The sequence below is a fragment of the Stegodyphus dumicola genome, chromosome 10, assembly GCF_044657685.1.
Source record: "Stegodyphus dumicola isolate Sdum_Otavi_A_Nest chromosome 10, ASM4465768v1".
Classification (NCBI taxonomy): Eukaryota; Metazoa; Arthropoda; class Arachnida; order Araneae; family Eresidae; genus Stegodyphus; species Stegodyphus dumicola.
The window spans coordinates 61159756-61184111 of NC_140777.1; the positions used below are offsets into that span (position 1 = coordinate 61159756).

Consider the following 24356-nt stretch of genomic DNA (forward strand, 5'->3'; position numbering starts at 1 on the left):
GATATTAGGGCAAGTAAACAGAAGAGATAATGTTTATCCTTGCTGTACTTTGTGAAGAAGGCGGCAGTATAATGAAGTCCTGTTATAGAAAATAGAGGTGATTGCAGAACATGATCAGGTGGTAAAGAAACAATTTCTTGTGTACGGGCATGCACCATAAAGTACTTATTCAGCATGGATCATAATACAGAAAGCACTTATTCAGCATGGATCATAGAAGGATGCCAGTTTATCATAGCTTGAGAATTTTTCTCTTCTGAGAAAATATTTTGATAGTTGTGAAAAATCTAATGTTGCCTCCATGTATTTGCTGAGGCTAACCTTAAAGCATATGGTGCTGTACGGATATTTTAGATACCTTGATTCAAAAGTAACATTTGCACCAGTTTCATCGTTGCGAAGTGTCACATGGCTTCACTCAAGATTATGAATCATTCTCATTTGGAATTGATGGCTACTTTGGTATTAACCAAATTGTCTAAGTTTTGACAGATTTGTTTCCTGAACTGTGCTATCAAATGTTTCTTAATATAGCCACGTGTAGTGGAGTAATAGCCACGTAGCTATCTACTGTGTAAGGGATAGGCCATAGACTGCAAGCCCTTTGTGTCAAATCGAGTTTCCTAAATTCGGTCACTTACGGATCCTGAATAGTAGTTTTTGCTGTAGTTTCCCTACAGTGAAACTATTACTGTGACCAGAAAACCATTCAAACACTCAGCATTATTATCCTGCAAAGGAAGTTCCTTGAACTTTGTGATAAGTTCCCTTTGGTTACAATAACCTAGCTGGCTCTCTAAACCTGAAAGTGTTGCCTCAGACTTTGCAGTTTTCAAATGGTACATCGGCTGGGAAAACAGGTATTAGCATGGTTTACAAGACTAACATCCAATATGAAATAGAGAGATGCATTTCAAAAACATTTAAAAACAAAATATTTTTTTAATGGTTATCTGTGTAGCCTGATTTAAATTTAGACTTCTTGCAATTTGAGATGCCTTTTCTCTGTATAACAAAGGATTCCAAATTTGTATTTTCATTTCCAACAAATGCAAATGAAAAACTGTATGTGGGAAGTCTTCATGCCGATAATTTGTTTCATGGTTCCAGGATTCCTTTTCTTATTGCTTTGCACTTTCTACACATTCAGACTGAGGAACTTATTTCCAGTTCAATATGGGTAAAAATAAGAAAAGGTCAATATTTTATTCTATAATGGTAGCTGTGGCTGAAGTATGGCCTCCTCAAAGAACAATGAGTATTATGTCCTCTGTACACAGCAGTTTTTCATTTTTTGAAGGTCAAATGTTCTTCTAGTTTTTGCCAAATTACGCTGAAGTTCTTATAGTGGCCTTTTTAACAGGAACATTCTGTTTGGAATCTTGTAGAGATTAAAAAGGACACATAGTTTAATAAAAGAATTCTCACTTAAATGTAATTTTTATGTAGTTAAGCATATGCTGTTTTATTTATCACTTTAGAATAAATAATGGTACTTTCTGATTATCTACTCAGTCCTCCTACAGAGTCACCAGTCATTGGCATTTAATTTTTTGCCAACCTAACATATACGTATATATATATTAAAAAAAAAAATAGCCATGTTAAAAAAATGGAGCACACAGCAGATTACATACAACAGCAGTGAATGAACAAAAATAAAAACAAAACATCCTTAATGAAAAACTGAAAAATAAAAAAGCAAACAACCATAACAAAACACTCAATATTGCATAAAGTAGCAACAAATTAACTAAATTAAACATGTGGCGAACATCCATAGTAAAACACTCTTCTTTAATAAAAGATAATATTTATTATAGATAATAGTTATATATTATAGATACTAATTATTATTCTTTAATAAAAGATAATAATAATCCATATTGAAATACTGTATGCATTCTTTTGCCCTGGTCTTCTGCTGATGGGCATGATGATTTGTTTTAACTTGAAAAAAAATGAGAGAATTTTTAAATTCTCAACATCACAGAGCAACTCATCACTACTCACCATATACACATCGACCTGTTTGGACTTGAAGAAAATCTGAGTATCACACAAGTTTAGAAAAAGTTATCACTAAAAAAATGACTCTGGAATTTCAAAACCATGTGCATTATGCCAGTGCATGATGTATGCACAACCATTGTGGACTGCCAGATAAATACATTTTCATAAAATTTTGTATTGCCTACTTTGATGACATAGTGCCTTACCCTGTGATTCTTGTCATGCGTGGGTGGACAATTAGAGAGTAACATAATTTTTTTTTAGTTTTAGACATTTTAATATATTTTGATAATTTCTGTTTGGTATGATTTTCAGGTTTGCTAAAGAACAGCCTTCTTACCAGCCACCTTCTGATGTAGAAGAGCAACTTCATCAAATCTGTAAAAAAATATTTGGTTCGCAGTTGAATCCCGAATGGAAAAGACAGACTTTGGATGATCGGTTATTAAAATACAAAGTGAGTAATTTTTATTTCTATAATATTCGAAATATATTTTCATATATCTAGTGTATTTCTATAAATCAGATGTACTTCTATTTTAGGTTGTAATCAATAACTAATGGAAGGATTAACCTTTGAAAACATTTTTAAAATTCAAATTTTTAAAAAGGTGTTTTTTAGTTGATCTCTTTGTAGTCAAAGATCCACTAATGTGTTAAGAAAAGCACAAAATCGCTTTGAAAAAAAGTCTCTTACAGCTGTGTTCTCAAATTCTAATTGCATACAAGCCATATGTACAAAAGCAGCTGAGTGGCTAATTTTTCTTTTTCCATAAAATGGAATTTTTGTTAACAAAACAAATTTTAAATTAAGGTAAAATAACATGCCGAATAAATATTAATTCAGAAGTCAAACAACAAAAATCAGCTTTATATTTGCAAATTTTCACAGGACTAGTTTTGATGGTTTTACCAAACCAGCAACCTCAGCTGGCAAAGTGCAAATAAAGGAGATGAGATAAGCTAAGAATGGCTGGGCAGGTGTTAAGCTACTGGCGCTATCTATTGATGAAACAAGAAAACTCAAACATAATTTCCTTAAAGGCTGAAGGTAAAAATGGATTGGAATTAGGGTCATGAATTAAAACAGAAATATTTTTTTTTAATGTAAAATGCCTCTAGAAAATTCATTTCACCAATGAAAGATGTATTTTGAATGATTTTGGCTGCAGAAAAATGGAAAGTGTGATTTTTGGACCCACAATGCTGGACAACAAAGTGTTTTTCTCTCAACAGAGTGTTTTGTGTTTCCTTTTCCTAACATATGCCTTATGTTCCTTAATGGGAATTTTTAAGATCCTCTTAATTTGACTAATGTAAGTTAAACCACACTAGGGAGGAATCCTGCAAATACCCCAGTAATTCATATCCAGAATGGAATCCTTAAGTATGGAACTCAGAATTTTATTGATAGGAGGATAAACGGCCCAAAAGTTAAATGTCTGTAAAATGCATGCAGTTTTATATCTAATTGATGGAAAGAAAGGAATGACGACAACAGAATTCTAGTAATCTCTTAAAACAAGAGTGTGCCTGTTGGTGAGTTGAGAAAAGAATTTTTTAATTGCTTGGTAATAATATTGGGTGAAAAGATTGTTCAACATTCAGATTCTGTCTTGTTTGTCTTGATTGTTATTTTTCTTTTATTTACTAAATTTTTCTTTGAGACATATAGAAAAAATCTGATGTGGACACCACATGACTTCCTTGTAAAGCCTATTAAGTTCACACATTTTTTGGTACGCTTCATTTAAATTTATTTCCTTGAATTACCATATTTGATGGCATATAAGACACACTTTTTTTCCTAAATTTGGTCTAAAAAAAAGTTACCTGCGTCTTATACCTGAAGGACACAGGTTAACTTTCAATACTGAATGCTATTTTTAACCCGGTAAAGGTCTAGACACACATAACTTTTTCTACATTTACATGTGTGTGGCCTTCTATATAAGGGTGCGTCTTATATGCCAATGTGTCTTATATGCCGTCAAATATGGTACTGAAAAATAATTAACTTATATTTCAAGGCAAGTTGAAAATGACTTAAAAAATTGCAAATTTTGTAACTAAGTATCCCGATTAAATTTTTTCATATGGGTGTCAAACTTCTTGTAATTTTTTTCTTTATAATGAGTAAGGTACTTATATACATACAAACATCACAAAAAATAATCCATTTTGAATCTGTTTTACTAATTGTTTTGGAATAAAGAGACCCTTATTCTGTCCATATATATAGATGTCATGGGGGGAAAAAATCAAAATGGATTGGACAATGGATATATCAGTTGAAATCTGATAACCAATATTTTTTTGTGATTACAATACTTCCTTTACTTCATACAAGGAAGTAAAAATGAATATATTTGTAGAGGGAAATAATTATGAACTTCTTCTTTATTTCTTACTAAAACTTGCAGAGGTGCACATGCTTGGCACAATGATGATTGCATGTTCTTTGAGCTTTTGGACTTTGTGAAATATTTCGGTAAATATGATCGGTTTTTAGTACTAAATTGTGTTTCAGTATGTGCTCTAGTGATGATTTATTAAGAAATTCAACATAAGTGCATAGTGAATTTGAGCTCTCATGCATTTTGGAGTCACTAGGCCTAATCCAAGAGGTATATTTATATTCAATTTCAATTCTTCTTAGACCGTGAAAATTATTTTGAGGCATTGAAAACACTTGATCTAGTGCTCTTATGCTTTATTTTGGAAACTAAGTGTATTTATTGGTTTTGATTAAAAAATTTTATGTGTTTGACTTTGCCAAGTTCATTCACTTTTAATCTGTGCATGAGTGAATTTTTTGATTATTTATGTATATGTTTAGAGTTTTTATGCTCTCTACCTTATTTTCATAGAATGCTTGGGCATACGCATACGTAATTTGTGAAGATATACATGATTAACTCTCCACGCTTAATAACTTTGTTTATGGGTATAAAGGGATATTTGAATTATAATTGATAACTTTTGTGTTTTTTATGCATATTTATTGATTTCACACTTTTTCATTCAGGATTTGTGATATTTTACTGAAATTTTATCATTTAAGCTCTGTTAGGCCTTTTGAACCGAAGATTGTTTACATTTTTAATTTGCATGAAAGGACTTTTTGACTATTTTTGTTTATGTCTAGACTTTGCATGCATCCAATCTTACTGTCACACATTTTCACTTTGTGCTTGGGTAATTATTACTTATGTAATCTGTGAATATAATGTGTGAATGACTTTGTCATGAGTCTCATACCTTGTTGTGGTCGGGGAAATACTAATACTTTTGTGGGATCTAAATTACATTCCACAAATACAGACATCCCCCAGTGTCAACCCCAGAGTATTGCTGGGATGGCGAATGGAGATAAGAAAAACAAAAATGAAAAGGAGGAAAAAGAATAAGAAAGAAGATGCAAAACAAAGAAATGAAGGAAAGAATGAGAGAAAAAGAAGATGATAAAAGTGAAGGAAATACTAATGATGCAAATGAATCATTAGATCTAAATTTGACAGAGTCACTGACAACGTGCTGTCATACTTTTACAATCAAACAAGTGAATTAGAAAGAATCTTGGGAGATTCCGCTGTAAAAATTAACAACTGGAAATAAAATAAGAGAAATATTCCAGAAGTTTAAAAAAGTAATGATTAATATTTTAATAGAAAATAGTGAATTGAGAGGTCAGTTAAAAGAAAGAGAAAATTATTTGATAGATGAAAAAGAAAATAAGAGAAACCTACTTATGCAGAAAAAGTTAGATCAAGATCTAGATCTAAGAAAATAGAACTTGAATATTTAACTTTGATATATTCTAAAGAGAAAACTGTACATCGGAGTAAATAAGGGAGAAATTAGGAAAAAATATATTACCCAATCGATTGAAGATTGGTATTCAAAAAGTACAAAAAATTAAAAAATGGTGGAGTGCTAATAAAATTTATTAAAAAAGAAGACAGTTCTGGAATCAACTGTTGCTGAAAATGCAAACTTAAATGAAGAATTAGAAATAAAGAGACCTAAAAAAGGTTAATCCAAAGATAATAATTTATAATGTTGATTCATCATTGGGTAATGAAGAGCTCAAAGAATTGTTAATATCTCATAATAAAGATTTAAAAACAGCCGATTTTTACCAAGATTTAATATCAAATCAATAACTGGTGTTCATTGGATTGTATCCTAAATCCAGAGTCTTTTAAAAGAGTAATAAAAGAGAAAAGGGTTGACTTAAGATGAATTAGACACAATATAAATGAATATAAGAGAGTTACCAGATGTTTCTCTGGTTATGAAGTTGGCCACATGAAGAGATATTGTCAAAATAAAGCAATTTGCAATAGACGTAACCAAAAAAGACATCCTCAAAAGGAATGTCAAAGCCTAGAATTAAAATGTAGAAACTGTAGTAATGCAAATGAAAAATATGGTCTTGGTTTAATTTGAATCATGAAAATACTAGTAAAGAATGTTAAGTGCCTTATAAGGCAACTAGAAATTAAAAAAAAAAAAAAAAGATTATGGATTGTAAGTATTAAAAAAATGTAATATATCCAATTAACCTTCATCATGGAGTTAAAACCACAGACCAACTTAATTACAGATAAGGAAATTATGGATAAAAATTTACAAATAATTTGTGTACAAGATTTGTGCACAGGCGAAAATGTATGGATTTCCTTTATGTGCAAAAGCATATAATAAGCATGATTAAATTAGAACTGGAATCTTTGTTTTTGATAGTGGACTTTTATGTATCAAAAGATATTGTTGCAATTTCGATAGATGGACAAAATCCTTGTATTCTGATTACTTGTTATTTTTCACCTTTAGAGACTTCTGAAGATCATTTACAAATATTAACAACTCTGATAATGATATTTGATAATTATTCAATAGTTATTAATGGAGATATGAATTGCAAACATCCCCTATGGGGACAAGAAAGAATGAACAGTAGAGGGAAAATATTAGCAGATTTTCTCTTGACGAACATATTTGTGATTAATAATAATAAAGAATGACCTTCCGACATTTTGCATAACTTTGGGGAGTTCTTAGATTGATATAATTGCCTCAGATTTAAAGAAAACTTGAATATTTCAGATTGAGAAGTTCTTGATTACCTTTTTGAGTAACCATAGATATGTCATTTTTGAAATTAGTTTTCTTTTGGAGAACTGCTTGTTTAATCCTGTTTTCAAAACCAGGCAAAAATCCAACTAATCCTTTGGCATATAGACCTATATGTTTATTGTCTTCCTTGGGAAAAGTTTTGGACAAGTTGATTAATAATAGATTATGTTTTCATCTGAAAAACAATAAATTAATGAATGAAAACCAGTATGGGTTCACATCTGGAAAAGGTACAATATTAACAATTGGAAATGTAAAAAGAATTGTGAAAGAAAATAAAAATGATAATTTATGTACTCCATTGATATTAATAGATATTAGAAATGCGTTTAATGAACTGTGATGGCCAAACATAAAGTCGAATCTACTCAGATTAAAATGTCATATAAATTTGTATAAAATTATTTCTAGCTATTTAGAAAATTAAAAAATAATATGGAATAAATATAGAGAAAAATTTTAATAAAGGAGCTCCCCAAAGGTCTGTATACTGGGTCCTACTTCATGGAATTTAATTGCAAATACAGCCTTGAATGCCAAGAATCATGCCAAGAAGCTTATGAAACCAATGAACAGAGTGTAATCATTTTACCCATTCAGATGGCTGACACCACTACCCCCTGGTACCCTGAGTAGAACTTCTGTATTTTATGTAGAGCTGAGACTTTCAAAGTATAGCACAAAGCCAGTGTTTATGGCCCCAGGAGGTATGTAAAGATAAGAAAGGAATTTCTTCTGAAATCTTAGATATTTTTATTGAAACAAAAAGAAAATATTGGACAATAATGCATATTTATAATTGAGTTTTAAAAATGAAATCGCTTTCAGAATGGTAAATTTCTTTAAGCATATATTGGCTCTGGTTTATAAAATTTATTTGCTTGTAACCAAGGTGCATATGTAGATAAGAACCTTAAGGAATTAAGCATAAAAATCATCAGAATTTAATGTCATCTTTTTATTGATACTTTCTGATTTTTAAGAATGGATTAATATATTTAAAATTAGAAAAAATTATTTTATGGTTTATCATCACATACAAGGAAAAATTTAAAGGAGCTTTGAGAAAGGTAATTGTTTTATAATTTCGTTTTGTTTTCTTTTCATAACCTAGGTAAATCAGCCAATAGCAATGATACATATCCTCAGGTTCTCAAACAATGTTTATTAAGAAACTTTGGACATGCAGAGAATCCCTTAATGTGATCAATCAATCAAATTTTTGTTAACCTGCAACTTAATGTAGCTAAGGCAGACAGTGCTTGAACTTCTTCCATCTTAAGTGGAAGGTCAGGTGCTGTCAACAGAATCTCCAAAAAATACAAACTCAGCTGCACAATGGGAGCCTCAATCCAAAGTGCAGACAAGTAACTCTCTTTCAAACCCTCAACACTGAACCAGCAGCCTGGGCCTGGTTCAAACCTCAGGCACACTTAGACCATGAAGAAGGGAGGCATCTATTGACTCTGTGTTATTGACCATCAGGCTACCCACATGGATGGCCCTCTGGGACAGCACAGGCTGTCTTTTCTGGCAGTAGGAATTGGGTCCATGTTACTATGCCATAGAGCAGCGATTGTCATAATACAGTACAAAACCAATGTATGTGATTCCAGGGGATCCCTTAAGGTGATGTCAAACATGTGATTTGTTTGATTATTTTTCAGTAGCAGTGTTTTATTTTATAATCTTTGCATAATTTTAAATTATATCGTAAGTTGTAATTTATTTGTTTAACTTTTTTGTAATTTCTGCAGGTGCTGACAAAAACAATACAGCAACTCAATAAACATATCCCAAATTCTCTATTATACAAGATAAAGGATGTAGAAGATATTTTGACTTATTTTAGTACCCCAGTTGATGGATTGTTGCATTATGATGCTCTTGTTCGAGATCAAGAAAAACTACCACCTAATCTGTGTGTGTTGCCAGACACTTCTGTTTTTAATCCTGAAACCGATACCTTCTTTGAAGGTGTTACAGCTTTTCCTGGACGCAAGAGAATTATATATACTAAGACTGGAGAAAAACTTGAAAAAACAATACAATGGCCAAATATATAAATGGTAAATATGTTGAGCAGATATTTATTGTATCACACTGTTTTTAAAATTTCAAGCATCATTAAAGATATTATTATTCACCATGTGTTCCTCTATTTATTTTGGCCTATTTATTCTTCATGTTTTTATAATGAAAGATCATTCCTAAAAAAATTCTGTTATGTATTTAAAGGTATTATTTTTATACATATATTATGTAATTTTACCTCATATTTGTAAGTGATATGTAGCAGTATAGTATATTAAAGTTCCTGGACTAGTTCTGTTGATAAAAAGATACATGACTTAAGTTTGCACATCATTTTCAAAATGTCCTATCATTCTTGGCAGTGTTAGAAACGGTCACCTGACAGAAAAATCCATATGTCACAGCATTCCTGCCACCACTGAAATGGGGCCTGAGAGTCATTTTGTCTAAATCAGTCCCTAACCTTTTGTGATATGTACACAATTTTGGCAGCTGTGTAAAAATGGCAACCATTCAGCTGTATCTTCAGTTTCAGGAAAATGAAGCTAATGGGAGCTAAATCTGACATAACGCGAATGATAATACACTCTTAGACACACACACACACCCAAAAAAAAAAAAAAAAAAAAAAAGCACCACGATGCACCAAGAAGATATAAAGCAAATTGGACACAAATTGATATGCATACAGGTTTCGATGGAAAATGCAAAATTTTACATTTTGGCTGCCAATGAATGAATGGTTGTCACTACAACGCATCTAATCTGCGCAACTGGCAGGATAGTTAAGAGGAGAAATTACAATTCTAGGTCATAAATTCTTCACGAATTTCATTCCATGTACTCTGGTAAACAGAAACTGTGCCTCGCATATAGGTGCCCGAACGATATGCGCAGATGTCAGAATTTGAGGGAGGTCGTGTAGTTGGGCTCAAAGAAGCCTGTTGGTCTTATCAGCGAATAGCTCGACATTTGAGCAGGAGCAATGCCACTATTAGACGATGTTGGCAGGAATGGGTGAACCATGGCTGCACACAGCATCAAGAAGGAAGTGGTAGGACTAGAGAAACAACAGAATGTGAAGACCGAGCAATCGTCAGAGTGGCTTTCACAGCTTCAGATGCATCATTATCATCAATTGTACATGCAACTAGTGCTTCAGTGACCGCAAGGACCATTCATAAACGACTCACAGAAAGGGGGCTGAGGTTTGGCCCCTTGCGCCGTCTACCATTGACCTCTGTACAACGTCAAGCCTGTTTGCAATGGTGTCGGGTTCATTTGTACTGGAATGTCACTGACTGGAGTAGAATAGTCTTCAGTGATGAGTTCCACTTTGAACTGAGCCCCGATAAGCAGCGAAGGCGAGTCTGGGGACGCCCCGGACAGCAGTGTGATACCAACCTGACTGTCTTCCGGCAGACATGGAACCCCAGACCATCAATCCTGGTTGTCGGTGATGGTCTGGGGTGCCATTTCATTTCATATTAGGACCCCTTTGGTTGTCATCTGTCGCAACCTTACAGCACAGCGGTATGTCGATGAAATTCTAAGGCCCGTTGTAATGCTCTTCCTGTCACGCCACCCTTGGCTTACATTTCAGCAAGATAATGCCTGCCCCCACACTGCACATGTTTCTACTGCTTGCCTTAGTGCTTAGTTGCTACATTTTCAGCTGAACCTGCTTGCCTTAGTGCTTACAGAACATTACCTTGGCCAGCCTCATATTTGTAAGTGATATGCTCTTCCTGTCACGCCACCCTTGGCTTACATTTCAGCAAGATAATGCCTGCCCCCACACTGCACATGTTTCTACTGCTTGCCTTAGTGCTTAGTTGCTACATTTTCAGCTGAACCTGCTTGCCTTAGTGCTTACAGAACATTACCTTGGCCAGCAAGTTCGCCGGATCTCTCTCCTATTGAGCACACTTGGTGCATTATGGGCAGGGCCCTCCAACCAGCTCGGGATGTTGACAATCTAATGTACCAGTTGGACAGAATTTGGCACGATATAAATCAGGAGGACATCCGCAACCTCTATCAATCGATGCCAAGCCGAATAGCTGCTTGCATATAAGGGCCAGAGGTGGACAAATGCGTTACTGACTTTTTCACTTTGCAAAGCTCTATCACTTCAATAAATCATCCAATTTTTCTCTAATTATTTGTTTTTCTGTACATGTACACTGCTCAAAAAAAAAAAAATGGGACAGTCCTATATCTCCCGATCTACAGGGCCGATTGACAAAATTCAAATTGCGTTCTTCATGTTTCGAAAGCGCGACTTAGGATATATATTAGATTTATATATAGCACTATTCTAACATAGGTATTTTGACACAAAATCGAACTTTTTCTGAAGTAGCATACCAATTTTTTTACATATTTCGATTCTACGACTCAAATTACGCCTAAATATGAAATTTTGTAAAATTTGGAGCGAAATTTACGGAGAAATTCACAAATTTATGTTGGCACTTTTTTGTCAGTTTGCGCCAAGAATACTTCACTTGGCGAACTTCTTAATATATGGCAACCTAGTTTCCTTAGGAAAAAAAGTCACCATCGTTCCTTTTTTCCAAATAATATTCTTTATATTATATTTTTAATTATAACTTATTATTTTAAGTAATTTTTTCTTTTTCGAATTTCATTTTAATTATTTAAGTTGCACTTTTTTTTTTTTTTCCGAATAACTGTTTTAAAAATTTCTATTTACTTATTCGAACTGCGTAAATAAAGGTGCAGCGTTTATTTTATTTTTTTTTTCAAATAATTTTCTTTATATATATTTTTCGTCATAGCTATTATTTTAGGTCAATTTTAAATTTTTATACTTTTATTTTAATTGTTTGTGTTGCATTGTCTCTTCAGATAATTGTTTTAAAATTTTCTATTTATTCCTTCGAACTGAGCATTTTAAATATATTTATTAATATCAATTTTCCAGAATTTGATTTTATTTATTTGAACTGTGTTTTTTTCGGAAGAATACTTTGTAACCCAGACTACGATGCGTTTGAAAACTGCATACTATATTAAAAGAGAAAATACAGTAAAGCACAGTTTTACACGCCTTTCAATGTTCCGTTCAGAAAAAATATATATAAATAAGAGAGATGTATAACCGATATTTTAACTTAGGATGACTTGCATACACTGCTTTAAACAGTTTTATCATTGTGCCCATTGCTTTACACAATTTTATCCTACATTTGGTTTCTTAAAATGTTATTCATATTTTAGTCAAATATTTTATTTCTGAAATCGCAAGAATCAAATATCATAAGATTGAAAAGTTTTAAATTTAAAAAAATACGAATACTAAATTTTACGAAAAAATTTATTTCTCTGTTTCTTTAAGCATTCTGAAAGTATATTGAAAAGTATCCAACTTTTCGACACATTTTGGTATTTCTGACAATCATTTTAAATGAAGTTATCGCCTTCCATTTCATAAAGGCCCACAAACGGCCGAGCGGTAAAGTTGCTGAACACTGGTAGTTCACTCCGGGGTTCAAACCCCGGTAAACGGGCTGGTTGCATGGGTGTTTTCGTGGATTTTCTCATGTGTACCGCGTATGACAGCTGGTTTCCCTTAGAAAGTTCTTCACGAAGTATTTCGTCAGAGCCTTTATCAGTCTTTAGAGGCTAAACATTTTGAAGCTATGAGATGAAAGGAAAGACTGGTTTCATCAAAAGGTTTTGGTTTATTTTATTATTACAAAGCACACTACGGCTATCTGCTTAAGGGAAGGGATGCCTTCCTGGAGGACTTTCTAAGGGAAACTGGCTCGCATACACGTTACACATGGGGAAAACCACGAAAACGCCCATGCAGCCAGCCCGTTCGCGGGATTCGAATCTCAGGCCGAACTACCAGTGTTCAGCGACTTTACCGCTCGGCCGCTGTTTCATCAGGAAGGGAAAAAAAATCTTTAAGTGACATCCACATACATCACTGGATAAACTCCTGAATCTTCAAATAATTCGACTGAGGAAATCATGGGATTCACCATTTATGATACGATATGATGTTCTATAACGTAATTTACACAACCATATAGTTTAAAACCAGTCACTCTTCACTTTAATCTGCAATGATCTCGTTTTGTCTTTTCTGTTAACACAAGCTCAATTGATGGTATTTGCTGGTGTACTCGTCCAAGTGTTTTCTCTTTGAACACCTAAATTCTTTGAAATATCATGAAAGTATATTCGAAAGCGTCCAACTTTTTGAACATCTTGGTACGTCTGACAGCCAAATTTCCCTGCAAATTTTTGCTTACTTTTCTCCCTAATTTTCTTCTTTCCTTCTACAGTTATTTTCAGTGCTCACACAAGAAAAGTAAGATTTTTTGACTGCTAGACTTCCATACATTTTGCATTCTTGTCAATTTTTTAAAATATCAATTATATGAATTGCGTTTCAGCTAAAGACAGCTTTTCATTTTCTAGTCATTTTAGCTATAGATAAAGTTTAAAGCGAAGTCCAAAGGATAAATATTTTAATTAAAAGATTTTTGCTAAATGACAAAGAAATAAAACAGTGCAGCAGGGTTTATTCTGTACCACAGAGTAACCCGATTCTTATATCGGCTGAAACAATCTAAATCATATTAAAGATCATGTTTTTTATACAATCTATAACGCGAGAGAAAAATTAGCTTCTTAAAACATGCTTTCTAAGAGGATTAATATAAAAATTTATATTTATATATATTTTTTTTAAAGTTGGGACTTGAACCAAACTGTCAGACTTTTAAAGCTTATTTTACATGGTGGTTATTATTAAAGTTCCACTTTGAAATGGTCATAAAAGGAAAACTACCAGACCAAATGTTATCAAACTTGGGAATCCTGTAAAGGAGGTTATGAGAATTTATTTTCGGCGGAAAAAAAAAGAGTTCAAAAACTCACCATCAGGGGAAAAATGGCGCTGTATACAATATTGTTAAATGAAATAAGACACGAAAACATCTGTTTAAAATGTGTTTAATATTTTCCGAAACGTGTTACAAAGCATGTTCAATGTAGCGTCCAGCATTTTCCGAAAGCAAGTTAAATCATGTTACTGCATTCTCAACAGCATCTCTTAGCATATCAGGTTTGGTTTTGGTTTGGTTTATTAGATTACGGCAAAGCACTCGAGGGCTATCTGCCTTAAGGGAGGGATGCCTTCGTGGAGGACTTTTTAAGGGAAACTAGCTCGTATACACGTTACACATAGCATATCAGGAGGAATGTTATCAGTGTATCACATTTTTCATTTCTGCCAAATTGTTTAGATTATCACCATAAACAGTGCTTTTGAGATAACCTCATAGACAAAAGTCACAGAGGTTGAGGTCTGGTGGGAAGAGGGGAAGTGTTGGCCTATAAGACGTTCATTCGTGAAATGTTGCCTAAGTAACTATGCGACGCTCTTGAGGTGGTGCCCAGCCCTGCATAAAAATCTTAGTATCTAAAATGCCACGTTACTGCAGTTCATGTATCACGAAACATTTTAATATTGGCTCTAAGTGAGTTGCAATCGCAGTGGTTCAGCTGTCGACTGCTCTTCAGAAAAAAATGGTTCAGTTATAAAAATAGCTGTCATTCAACAGTAAACGGTGTGAAATGACTGTTATGCAATCGAATGCAGTAGGAGAATGCAATGGAACTAGATAGATAACATGAGAGATTTCTTTGGCCCAAATCGATTAAAAGCGTTTTGAATCGGTATCTTCATGTTTTAGTGCCGAATTCAGGCTTAAAAAATTACAAATTAGCGATCTGTAAGAAAACGATTTCCAGATTGTACGCACTTGAGAGAGTGATTTGCGATCTCACATTTTCTAATCGCTAATTCGTGGTTTTCACGGACGAAATTCTCACTTACAGGAATGGCGCACTCGACATTTATCGAATTTAACATCTTTAAATGGTAATTTGCCTACTTCAAAGTTTCTTAAGGGTATACAACATATTAAACCCGTTTAACAAAAGGTTAAGTTAGATTCCGACCCATATTTCGTTTAACAATATTGCATACAGCGCCATTTCCCCCCCCCTGGTGGTGAGGTTTCGAACTTCCTTTTTTTCGCGGAAAATAAATTCCCATGACCTCCTTTACACGATTTCCAAGTTTGATAACATTTGATCCAGTAGTTTTCCTTTTATGACCTTTTCAATGTGGAACTTTAATTATAACCACTCTGTATATTATTAAATTTTAATTTGAAGCTATGCGTTATATGTATACCATGCGTAAAATTTTCGCTTTTATGGAAAAATAAAAAATCGAAGCAAATATACTTAGTATAATGGACCAAAACTGAAAACATTTGCCCTCCCTCCGAAAATAAAATATTGAAATTTCGAACTTGAATTTACTGGGTTATCGAAATATTTAATTTGACTTATTTAGTCCTAGTTCTGACAACAATTCCGTCAAAAATTCCGAATTACTTAAGCTAAAGTAAAAGATTTAGTATATATTCACTGTATGTTAATAAAGTAATCAGAGTGTAATAAAAATAGATTATAGAATTTACGCTGATGTAACTTTTTGTCTGACTGCACAACATGTAATGGAAGAGAATGTTTGTAGAGATCTGTTTTTGAGATGCCTCTAAAAGTAGATGTCATATTAATTTTGTCTCTTCAATGTCAAAAAACTTTCCTTTGAGAGACAACTTTAGTTTTTGAGAAAGAAAAAAAATCACAAGAAGACAAATTTGAAGAACATGCAGGATGATTGAATATACATACTTATTTTCCGAACACAAGCGGTTCTCCGACTGGTTATTGAATAATAAAAAGGTGCATTGTCATGCAATACAAAACATTTGGAATACGTTTTCTGGCTGAATAACGTAAGATTAAAAGTCATCTGCTTAATTCACATCCATTTACAAGTCAACTACTCGGGCAATTGCAGAATCGTTTTGATCCTGAGCTTTTAAGACAAACCTAATATCACTGGATTTAAACACTTCTTTAATCTTCCGAGAACGTTCCTTCTTTAGCTCATATTCCAAGAATATTAAGTGAATACAATTATTGCCAAAGAAATTGAATATTCATTTGCACTACGGCTTGGTAGTTTACTAACGAGTTAACAAAACTTAAATTCTGCTTTTTGTGTCAAAGAATACAACAATATTTTAAATATTTACAAATAAAATATTAAATTGGAGATTTAATTGGAACCTCATCAGTTGCCTAGCATTTGAAAAAGAAAAGATTGTTAAATACTAATTGTTTGCTGCTCAGTCTAACCCAGGCTGCATGGTTGGTTTTCGTAGTTTTTTAGGTTCTCTTTACAAAGATTCTTTATGAAAGCATCTTAATCAAATAGCTCCCATGTTCTTTCTATGTTCAAATAACCAACTAACCTAGTTTAAGCGCGATTTCCAAGTGAAGTTACTAGTAAAATCCGAATACTCATTAAAAATCATGTAGCTAGCCAACCGGGAGTAACATGAAAGATACGGAACCAATAATTGAAATGTTGTTACGGTACGCTGTTTCTTAACTTAGATGGTCATTCCTTAATTAAATAGCCCACCAACGGCTGAGCGGTAAAGACGCTGAACACTGGTAGTTCAGTTCGAGTTTCGAATCCCGCGAACGGGCTGGCCGCATGAGCGGTTTCGTGGTTTTTCCCATGTGTAACGTGTATATGAGCCAGTTTCCCTTGGAAAGTCCTCCACCAAGGCATCCCTCCCTTTAGGCAGATAGCCCTCGTGTGCTTTGCCATAATTAAATAATCCAATCCAATCCTTAATTAAATATAATTGATTTGTAAATTCTACTAGAACTGACGGTAAGAATTGAAGTGGAAATAAGTAATATGGTGTGCAATCTTGATTAATATAAAATTAGAAATATTTGCATAGAAAAATGTTTGCATTCAGACAGAAAGTTTTTTCAAATATTTGCAATTACTTTATAAGAAGGATTTATTAATAACCGTAATAATTACTTATTATATTACTGATGATTAGGATTCAGTTCTTGACAATTGCATTCTAAATTAGAATTTTAAGGATATAATGAAAATACGCTACGCACAAAAATACATTTTAGGGAAAAAATGAGTTGATTTTTTATGTTTTAAAACATCTTAAATTCATTTAGTAAACGTCGTATCCTCATTGTTTATTGAATCCAGAATGTTGGTGTCGTTTATATAATTATTCTTACTTGTCCACAGAATCTGCTGACTTATCCAGCCATTAAGTAGCTGCAGATCATTTCTACATAACCATTGAACTTCCATTAATTCAGTCTCTAGAGGGTTGTATGTTTATATCATAATTTGGCTTTTATAAAAAATGATTATTCTAAATATTATGTTTCTATAAAAATATATTGTGCTTTAAAAATATGGATAATACTATCAGCCGCTCTTTCAGCCACTTCAAAAGCAACAGTTTGTTTAGAAATAAATTATGCAGTTAATGTCATAAAATTCAAATAAATATCAAACGAAAATTCTCAGTTTTAGACAATTCGATTTAAACGAAGTAAAGTAGCAGACGATAAAACGCCGAAGGTAAAAATTTACTCTTACAAAAACTTACTCTTAAATTTTTTTAAAAAGGAAAAGATACGAGAGAAATTAAAAAAAAAATAGTTAAAAATTTGAATAATATCATCTATAATTTAAAAAATAGCCTTTCATATAGTATTAATAAATATTTATTACGCGTCATTGAGGGAAAAAATGTCATATAATTAATTCTTCGTAAAATTTTACTTGAAGTTTAAGGTTAAAAATAGCTGTGGCAATTCAGTGTAACAATAAACCATAGACCACATTTGGCGTTATTATCGCTCAAAAAAAAGGTGCCAAATTTCAAAACGCGAAATTATGTAAATTCGTGTATATCTTAGAAAATTTTGAATAAAAAAGTCTAATTTTTTGCAGATATGCTTAAAAATACACCTACTTTAAGATGATGGTAAAAATTTTATAGGTTATAATTCAAAATTTTTTTCGAAAAATCTATAAAAATTATTTAAAAATAGAAATTTAAAAAATAAAACGCAAAAAATTGGTAAATTTTATTTGGAATGAACCAAAATTTCGAAATGTGAGAGAAAAAATCAAAAAAGTTTAATAAAAAAAGAGATATTAATAAATATTTGCCAAATTCAATTAACATTGAGGAGCTAAAATTTTGAGAGCTAATATTTTAAAAACTATTCGTACGATTTTTACAAAATTTGGTATTCTGGCATAATTTGAGTCGTAGAATCGAAATATGTAAAAAAATTGGTATGTTATTTCAGAAAAAGTCCGATTTTGTGTCAAAATACCTATGTTAGAATAGTACTATATATAAATCTAATATATATCTAAGTCGCGCTTTCGAGACATGAAAAACGTAGTTTGAATTTTGTCAATCGCCCCAGTAGAACGGGAGATATAGCACTGTCCCATTTTTTTTTTTTTTTTTTTTTTTTTTTTTTTTTGAGCAGTGTACATCACTTCTACTGATTTTCATCCCGTTCGGGTAACTCCTTCTTTGTGCGTCTTTTTTTTTTTTTTTTTTTTTTGTCTTAAGATTGCATATTGTGGTTTGCAAGAAACTCGTGGACAAGGAGTGTTTGGTGACGGGGTGTATTGTTCTTGTGGGGAATCCATTGCATATGCTGCACATTCAAGACTTTATGATTGATTCACATGACACAGCAACAAGTTTGCAAGTTTTATTGATGTTTAATAAAAACAACCATTAAAAAAATAATGCAGCTTCAGTGGACTGGAATTACCATTAGCATCTCATCATATTATATCATCATACTACTCATCATACTTACTCATCATGCTATATTTTTAACTTTCTGGCAAAAAATTAGCATTCTGTGTTTAGTGTTTCTGTATGTAAACTGTTGAAATAACCCTCTGTCTTTCTGCATTTGTTTTTATTGAAACAATTTATGAAAAGAAAATAGTTTAAAAGCCTATTCCCTCAATTATTTTTTATCAAATTACATTGAGAAAATAAATCATAAGATTTAAAAGTTTTAATTATGTATTTCATATATTAAATTTCATGTACACTGCTCAAAAAAAAAATGGGACAGTGCTATATCTCCCGTTCTACTGGGGCGATTGACAAAATTCAAACTACGTTTTTCATGTCTCGAAAGCGCGACTTAGGATATATATTAGATTTATATATAGTACTATTCTAACATAGGTATTTTGACACAAAATCGGACTTTTTCTGAAATAACATACCAATTTTTTTACATATTTCGATTCTACGACTCAAATTATGCCAAAATACCAAGTTTTGTAAAAATCGTACGAATAGTTTTTAAAATATTAGCTCTCAAAATTTTAGCTCCTCAATGTTAATTGAATTTGGCAAATATTTATTAATATCTCTTTTTTTATTAAACTTTTTTGATTTTTTCTCTCATATTTCGAAATTTTGGTTTATTCCAAATAAAATTTACCCATTTTTTGCGTTTTATTTTTTAAATTTTTGTTTTTAAATAATTTCTATAGATTTTTCGAAAAAATTTTGAATTATAACCTATAAAATTTTTACCATCATCTAAAAAGTAGGTGTATTTTTAAGCATATCTGCAAAAAATTAGACTTTTTTACTCAAAATTTTCTAAGATATACACGAATTTACATAATTTCGCGTTTTGAAATTTGGCACCTTTTTTTTGAGCGATAATAACGCCAAATGTGGTCTATTGATTTTTGTTACACTGAATTGCCACAGCTATTTTTAACCTTAAACTTCAAGTAAAATTTTACGGAGAATTAATTATATGACATTTTTTCCCTCAATGATGCGTAATAAATATTTATTAATACTATATGAAAGGCAATTTTTTAAATTATAGATGATATTATTCAAATTTTTAACTATTTTTTTTAAATTTCTCTCGTATCTTTTCTTTTTTTAAAAAATTTAAGAGTAAGTTTTTGTAAGAGTAAATTTTTACCTTCGGCGTTTTATCGTCTGCTACTTTACTTCGTTTAAATCGAATTGTCTAAAACTGAGAATTTTCGTTTGATATTTATTTGAATTTTATGACATTAACTGCATAATTTATTTCTAAACAAACTGTTGCTTTTGAAGTGGCTGAAAGGGCGGCTGATACTATTATCAATATTTTTAAAGCACAATATATTTTTATAGAAACATAATATTTAGAATAATAATTTTTTTATAAAAGTCAAATTATGATATAAACATACAACCCTCTAATTAATTGACTGACTGAATTAATGGACTGACTGAATTAATGGAAGTTCAATGGTTATGTAGAAATGATCTGCAGCTACTTAATGGCTGGATAAGTCAGCAGATTCTGTGGACAAGTAAGAATAATTATATAAACGACACCAACATTCTGGATTCAATAAACAACGAGGATACGATGTTTACTAAATGAATTTAAGAAGTTTTAAAACATAAAAAAATGAACTCATTTTTTTCCTAAAATGTATTTTTGTGCGTAGCGTATTTTCATTATATCCTTAAAATTCTAATTTAGAATGTAATTGTCAAGAACTGAATCCTAATCATCAATATAATAAGTAATTATTACTGTTATTAATAAATCCTTCTTATAAAGTAATTGCAAATATTTCAAAAAACTTTCTGTCTGAATGCAAACATTTTTCTATGCAAATATTTTTAATTTTGTATTAATCAAGATTGCACACCATATTACTTATTTCCATTTCAATTCTTACCGTCAGTTCTAGTAGAATTTACAAATCAAGTATATTTAATTAAGGATTGAATTGGATTATTTAATTATGGCAAAGCACACGAGGGCTATCTGCCTAAAGGAAGGGATGCCTTCAGGGAGGACTTTCTAAGGGAAACTGGCTCGTATACACGTTACACATGGGGAAAACCACGAAACCGCCCATTCGGCCAGCCCGTTCGCGGGATTCGAAACTCGAACCGAACTACCTGTGTTCAGCGTCTTTACCGCTCGGCTGTTGGTGGGCTATTTAATTCAGGAATGACCATCTAAGTTAAGAAACAGTGTACCGTAACAACATTTCAATTATTGGTTCCGTATCTTTCATGTTACTCCCGATTGGCTAGCTACATGATTTTTAATGAGTATTCGGATTTTACTAGTAACTTCACTTGGAAATCGCGCTTAAACTAGGTTAGTTGGTTATTTGAACATAGAAAGAACATGGGAGCTATTTGATTAAGATGCTTTTATAGAGAATCTTTGTAAAGAGAACCTAAAAAACTACGAAAACCAACCTTGCAACCTGAGTTAGACTGAGCAGCAAACAATTAGTATTTAACAATCTTTTCTTTTTCAAATGCTAGGCAACTGATGAGGCTCTAATTAAATCTCCAATTTAATATTTTATTTGTAAATATTTAAAATATTGTTGTATTCTTTGACACAAAAAGCAGAATTTAAGTTTTGTTAACTCGTTAGTAAACTACCAAGCCGTAGTGCAAATGAATATTCAATTTCTTTGGCAATAATTGTATTCACTTAATATTCTTGGAATATGAGCTAAAGAAGGAACGTTCTCGGAAGATTAAAGAAGTGTTTAAATCCAGTGATATTAGGTTTGTCTTACAAGCTCAGGATCAAAACGATTCTGCAATTGCCCGAGTAGTTGACTTGTAAATGGATGTGAATTAAGCAGATGACTTTTAATCTTACGTTATTCAGCCAGAAAACGTATTCCAAATGTTTTGTATTGCATGACAATGCACCTTTTTATTATTCAATAACCAGTCGGAGAACCGCTTGTGTTCGGAAAATAAGTATGTATATTTATTCATCCTGCATGTTCTTCAAATTTGTCTTCTTGTGATTTTTTTTCTTTCTCAAAAACTAAAGTTGTCTCTCAAAGGAAAGTTTTTTGACATTGAAGAGACAAAATTAATATGACATCTACTTTTAGAGGCATCTCAAAAACAGATCTCTACAAACATTCTCTTCCATTACATGTTGTGCAGTCAGACAAAAAGTTACATCAGCGTAAATTCTATAATCTATTTTTATTACACTCTGATTACTTTATTAACATACAGTGAATATATACTAAATCTTTTACTTTAGCTTAAGTAATTCGGAATTTTTGACGGAATTGTTGTCAGAACTAGGACTAAATAAGTCAAATTAAATATTTCGATAACCCAGTAAATTCAAGTTCGAAATTTCAATATTTTATTTTCGGAGGGAGGGCAAATGTTTTCAGTTTTGGTCCATTATACTAAGTATATTTGCTTCGATTTTTTATTTTTCCATAAAAGCGAAAATTTTACGCATGGTATACATATAACGCATAGCTTCAAATTAAAATTTAATAATATACAGAGTGGTTATAATTAAAGTTCCACATTGAAACGGTCATAAAAGGAAAACTACTGGATCAAATGTTATCAAACTTGGAAATCGTGTAAAGGAGGTCATGGTAATTTATTTTCCGCGAAAAAAAGAAGTTCGAAATTTCACCACCAGGGGGGAAATGGCGCTGTATGCAATATTGTTAAACGAAATATGGGTCGGAATCTAAATTAACCTTTTGTTAAACGGGTTTAATATGTTGTATACACTTAAGAAACTTTGAAGTAGGCAAATTATTATTTAAAGAAGTTAAATTCGATAAATGTCGAGTGCGCCATCCCTGTAAGTGAGAATTTCGTCCGTGAAAACCACGAATTAGCGATTAGAAAATGTGAGATCGCAAATCATTCTCACAAGTGCGTACAATCTGGAAATCGTTTTCTTACAGATCGCTAATTTGTAATTTTTTAAGCCTGAATTCGGCACTAAAACATGAAGATACTGATTCAAAACGCTTTTAATCGAATTGGGCCAAAGAAATCTCTCATGTTATCTATCTAGTTCCATTGCATTCTCCTACTGCATTCGATTGCATAACAGTCATTTCACACCGTTTACTGTTGAATGACAGCTAGTTTTATAACTGAACCATTTTTTTCTGAAGAGCAGTCGACAGCTGGACCACTGCGATTGCAGCTCACTTAGAGCCAATATTAAAATGTTTCGTGATACATGAACTGCAGTAACGTGGCATTTTAGATACTACGATTTTTATGCAGGGCTGGGCACCACCTCAAGAGTGTCGGAAAGTTACTTAGGCAACATTTCACGAATGAACGTCTTATAAGCCAACACTTCCCCTCTTCCCACCAGACCTCAACCTCTGTGACTTTTGTCTATGAGGTTATCTCAAAAGCACTGTTTATGGTGATAATCTAAACAATTTGGCAGAAATGAAAAATGTGATACACTGATAACATTCCTCCTGATATGCTATGTGTAACGTGTATACGAGCCAGTTTCCCTTAAAAAGTCCTCCACGAAGGCATCCCTCCCTTAAGGCAGATAGCCCTCGAGTGCTTTGCCGTAATCTAATAAACCAAACCAAAACCAAACCTGATATGCTAAGAGCTGCTGTTGAGAATGCAGTAACATGATTTAACTTGCTTTCGGAAAATGCTGGACGCTACATTGAACATGCTTTGTAACACGTTTCGGAAAATATTAAACACATTTTAAACAGATGTTTTCGTGTCTTATTTCATTTAACAATATTGTATACAGCGCCATTTTTCCCCTGATGGTGAGTTTTTGAACTCTTTTTTTTTCCGCCGAAAATAAATTCTCATAACCTCCTTTACACGATTCCCAAGTTTGATAACATTTGATCCGGTAGTTTTCCTTTTATGACCATTTCAAAGTGGAACTTTAATAATAACCACCATGTAAAATAAGCTTTAAAAGTCTGACAGTTTGGTTCAAGTCTCAACTTTAAAAAATATATATATAAAAATAAATTTTTATATTAATTCTCTTAGAAAGCATGTTTTAAGAAGCTAATTTTTCTCTCGCGTTATAGATTGTATAAAAAACATGATCTTTAATATGATTTAGATTGTTTCAGCCGATATAAGAATCGGGTTACTCTGTGGTACAGAATAAACCCTGCTGCACTGTTTTATTTCTTTGTCATTTAGCAAAAATCTTTTAATTAAAATATTTATCCTTTGGACTTCGCTTTAAACTTTATTTATAGCTAAAATGACTAGAAAATGAAAAGCTGTCTTTAGCTGAAACGCAATTCATATAATTGATATTTTAAAAAATTGACAAGAATGCAAAATGTATGGAAGTCTAGCAGTCGA

General features: G+C 32.2%; 1 protein-coding gene across 1 annotated transcript in view; it reads left to right on the plus strand.

Moving 5' to 3' along the window:
* The window catches only part of mRpL50 (mitochondrial ribosomal protein L50), a 45048-nt gene extending 35747 nt beyond the window's left edge, over positions 1 to 9301 (plus strand). The window contains exons 3-4 of the mRNA XM_035363836.2: positions 2329 to 2470; positions 8913 to 9301. Of these exons, the coding sequence (XP_035219727.1) occupies positions 2329 to 2470; positions 8913 to 9221 (451 nt within the window). The 3' untranslated portion in view covers positions 9222 to 9301. The remainder of the gene's footprint in view (positions 1 to 2328; positions 2471 to 8912) is intronic.
* The last annotated feature ends 15055 nt before the right edge of the window (positions 9302 to 24356 follow it).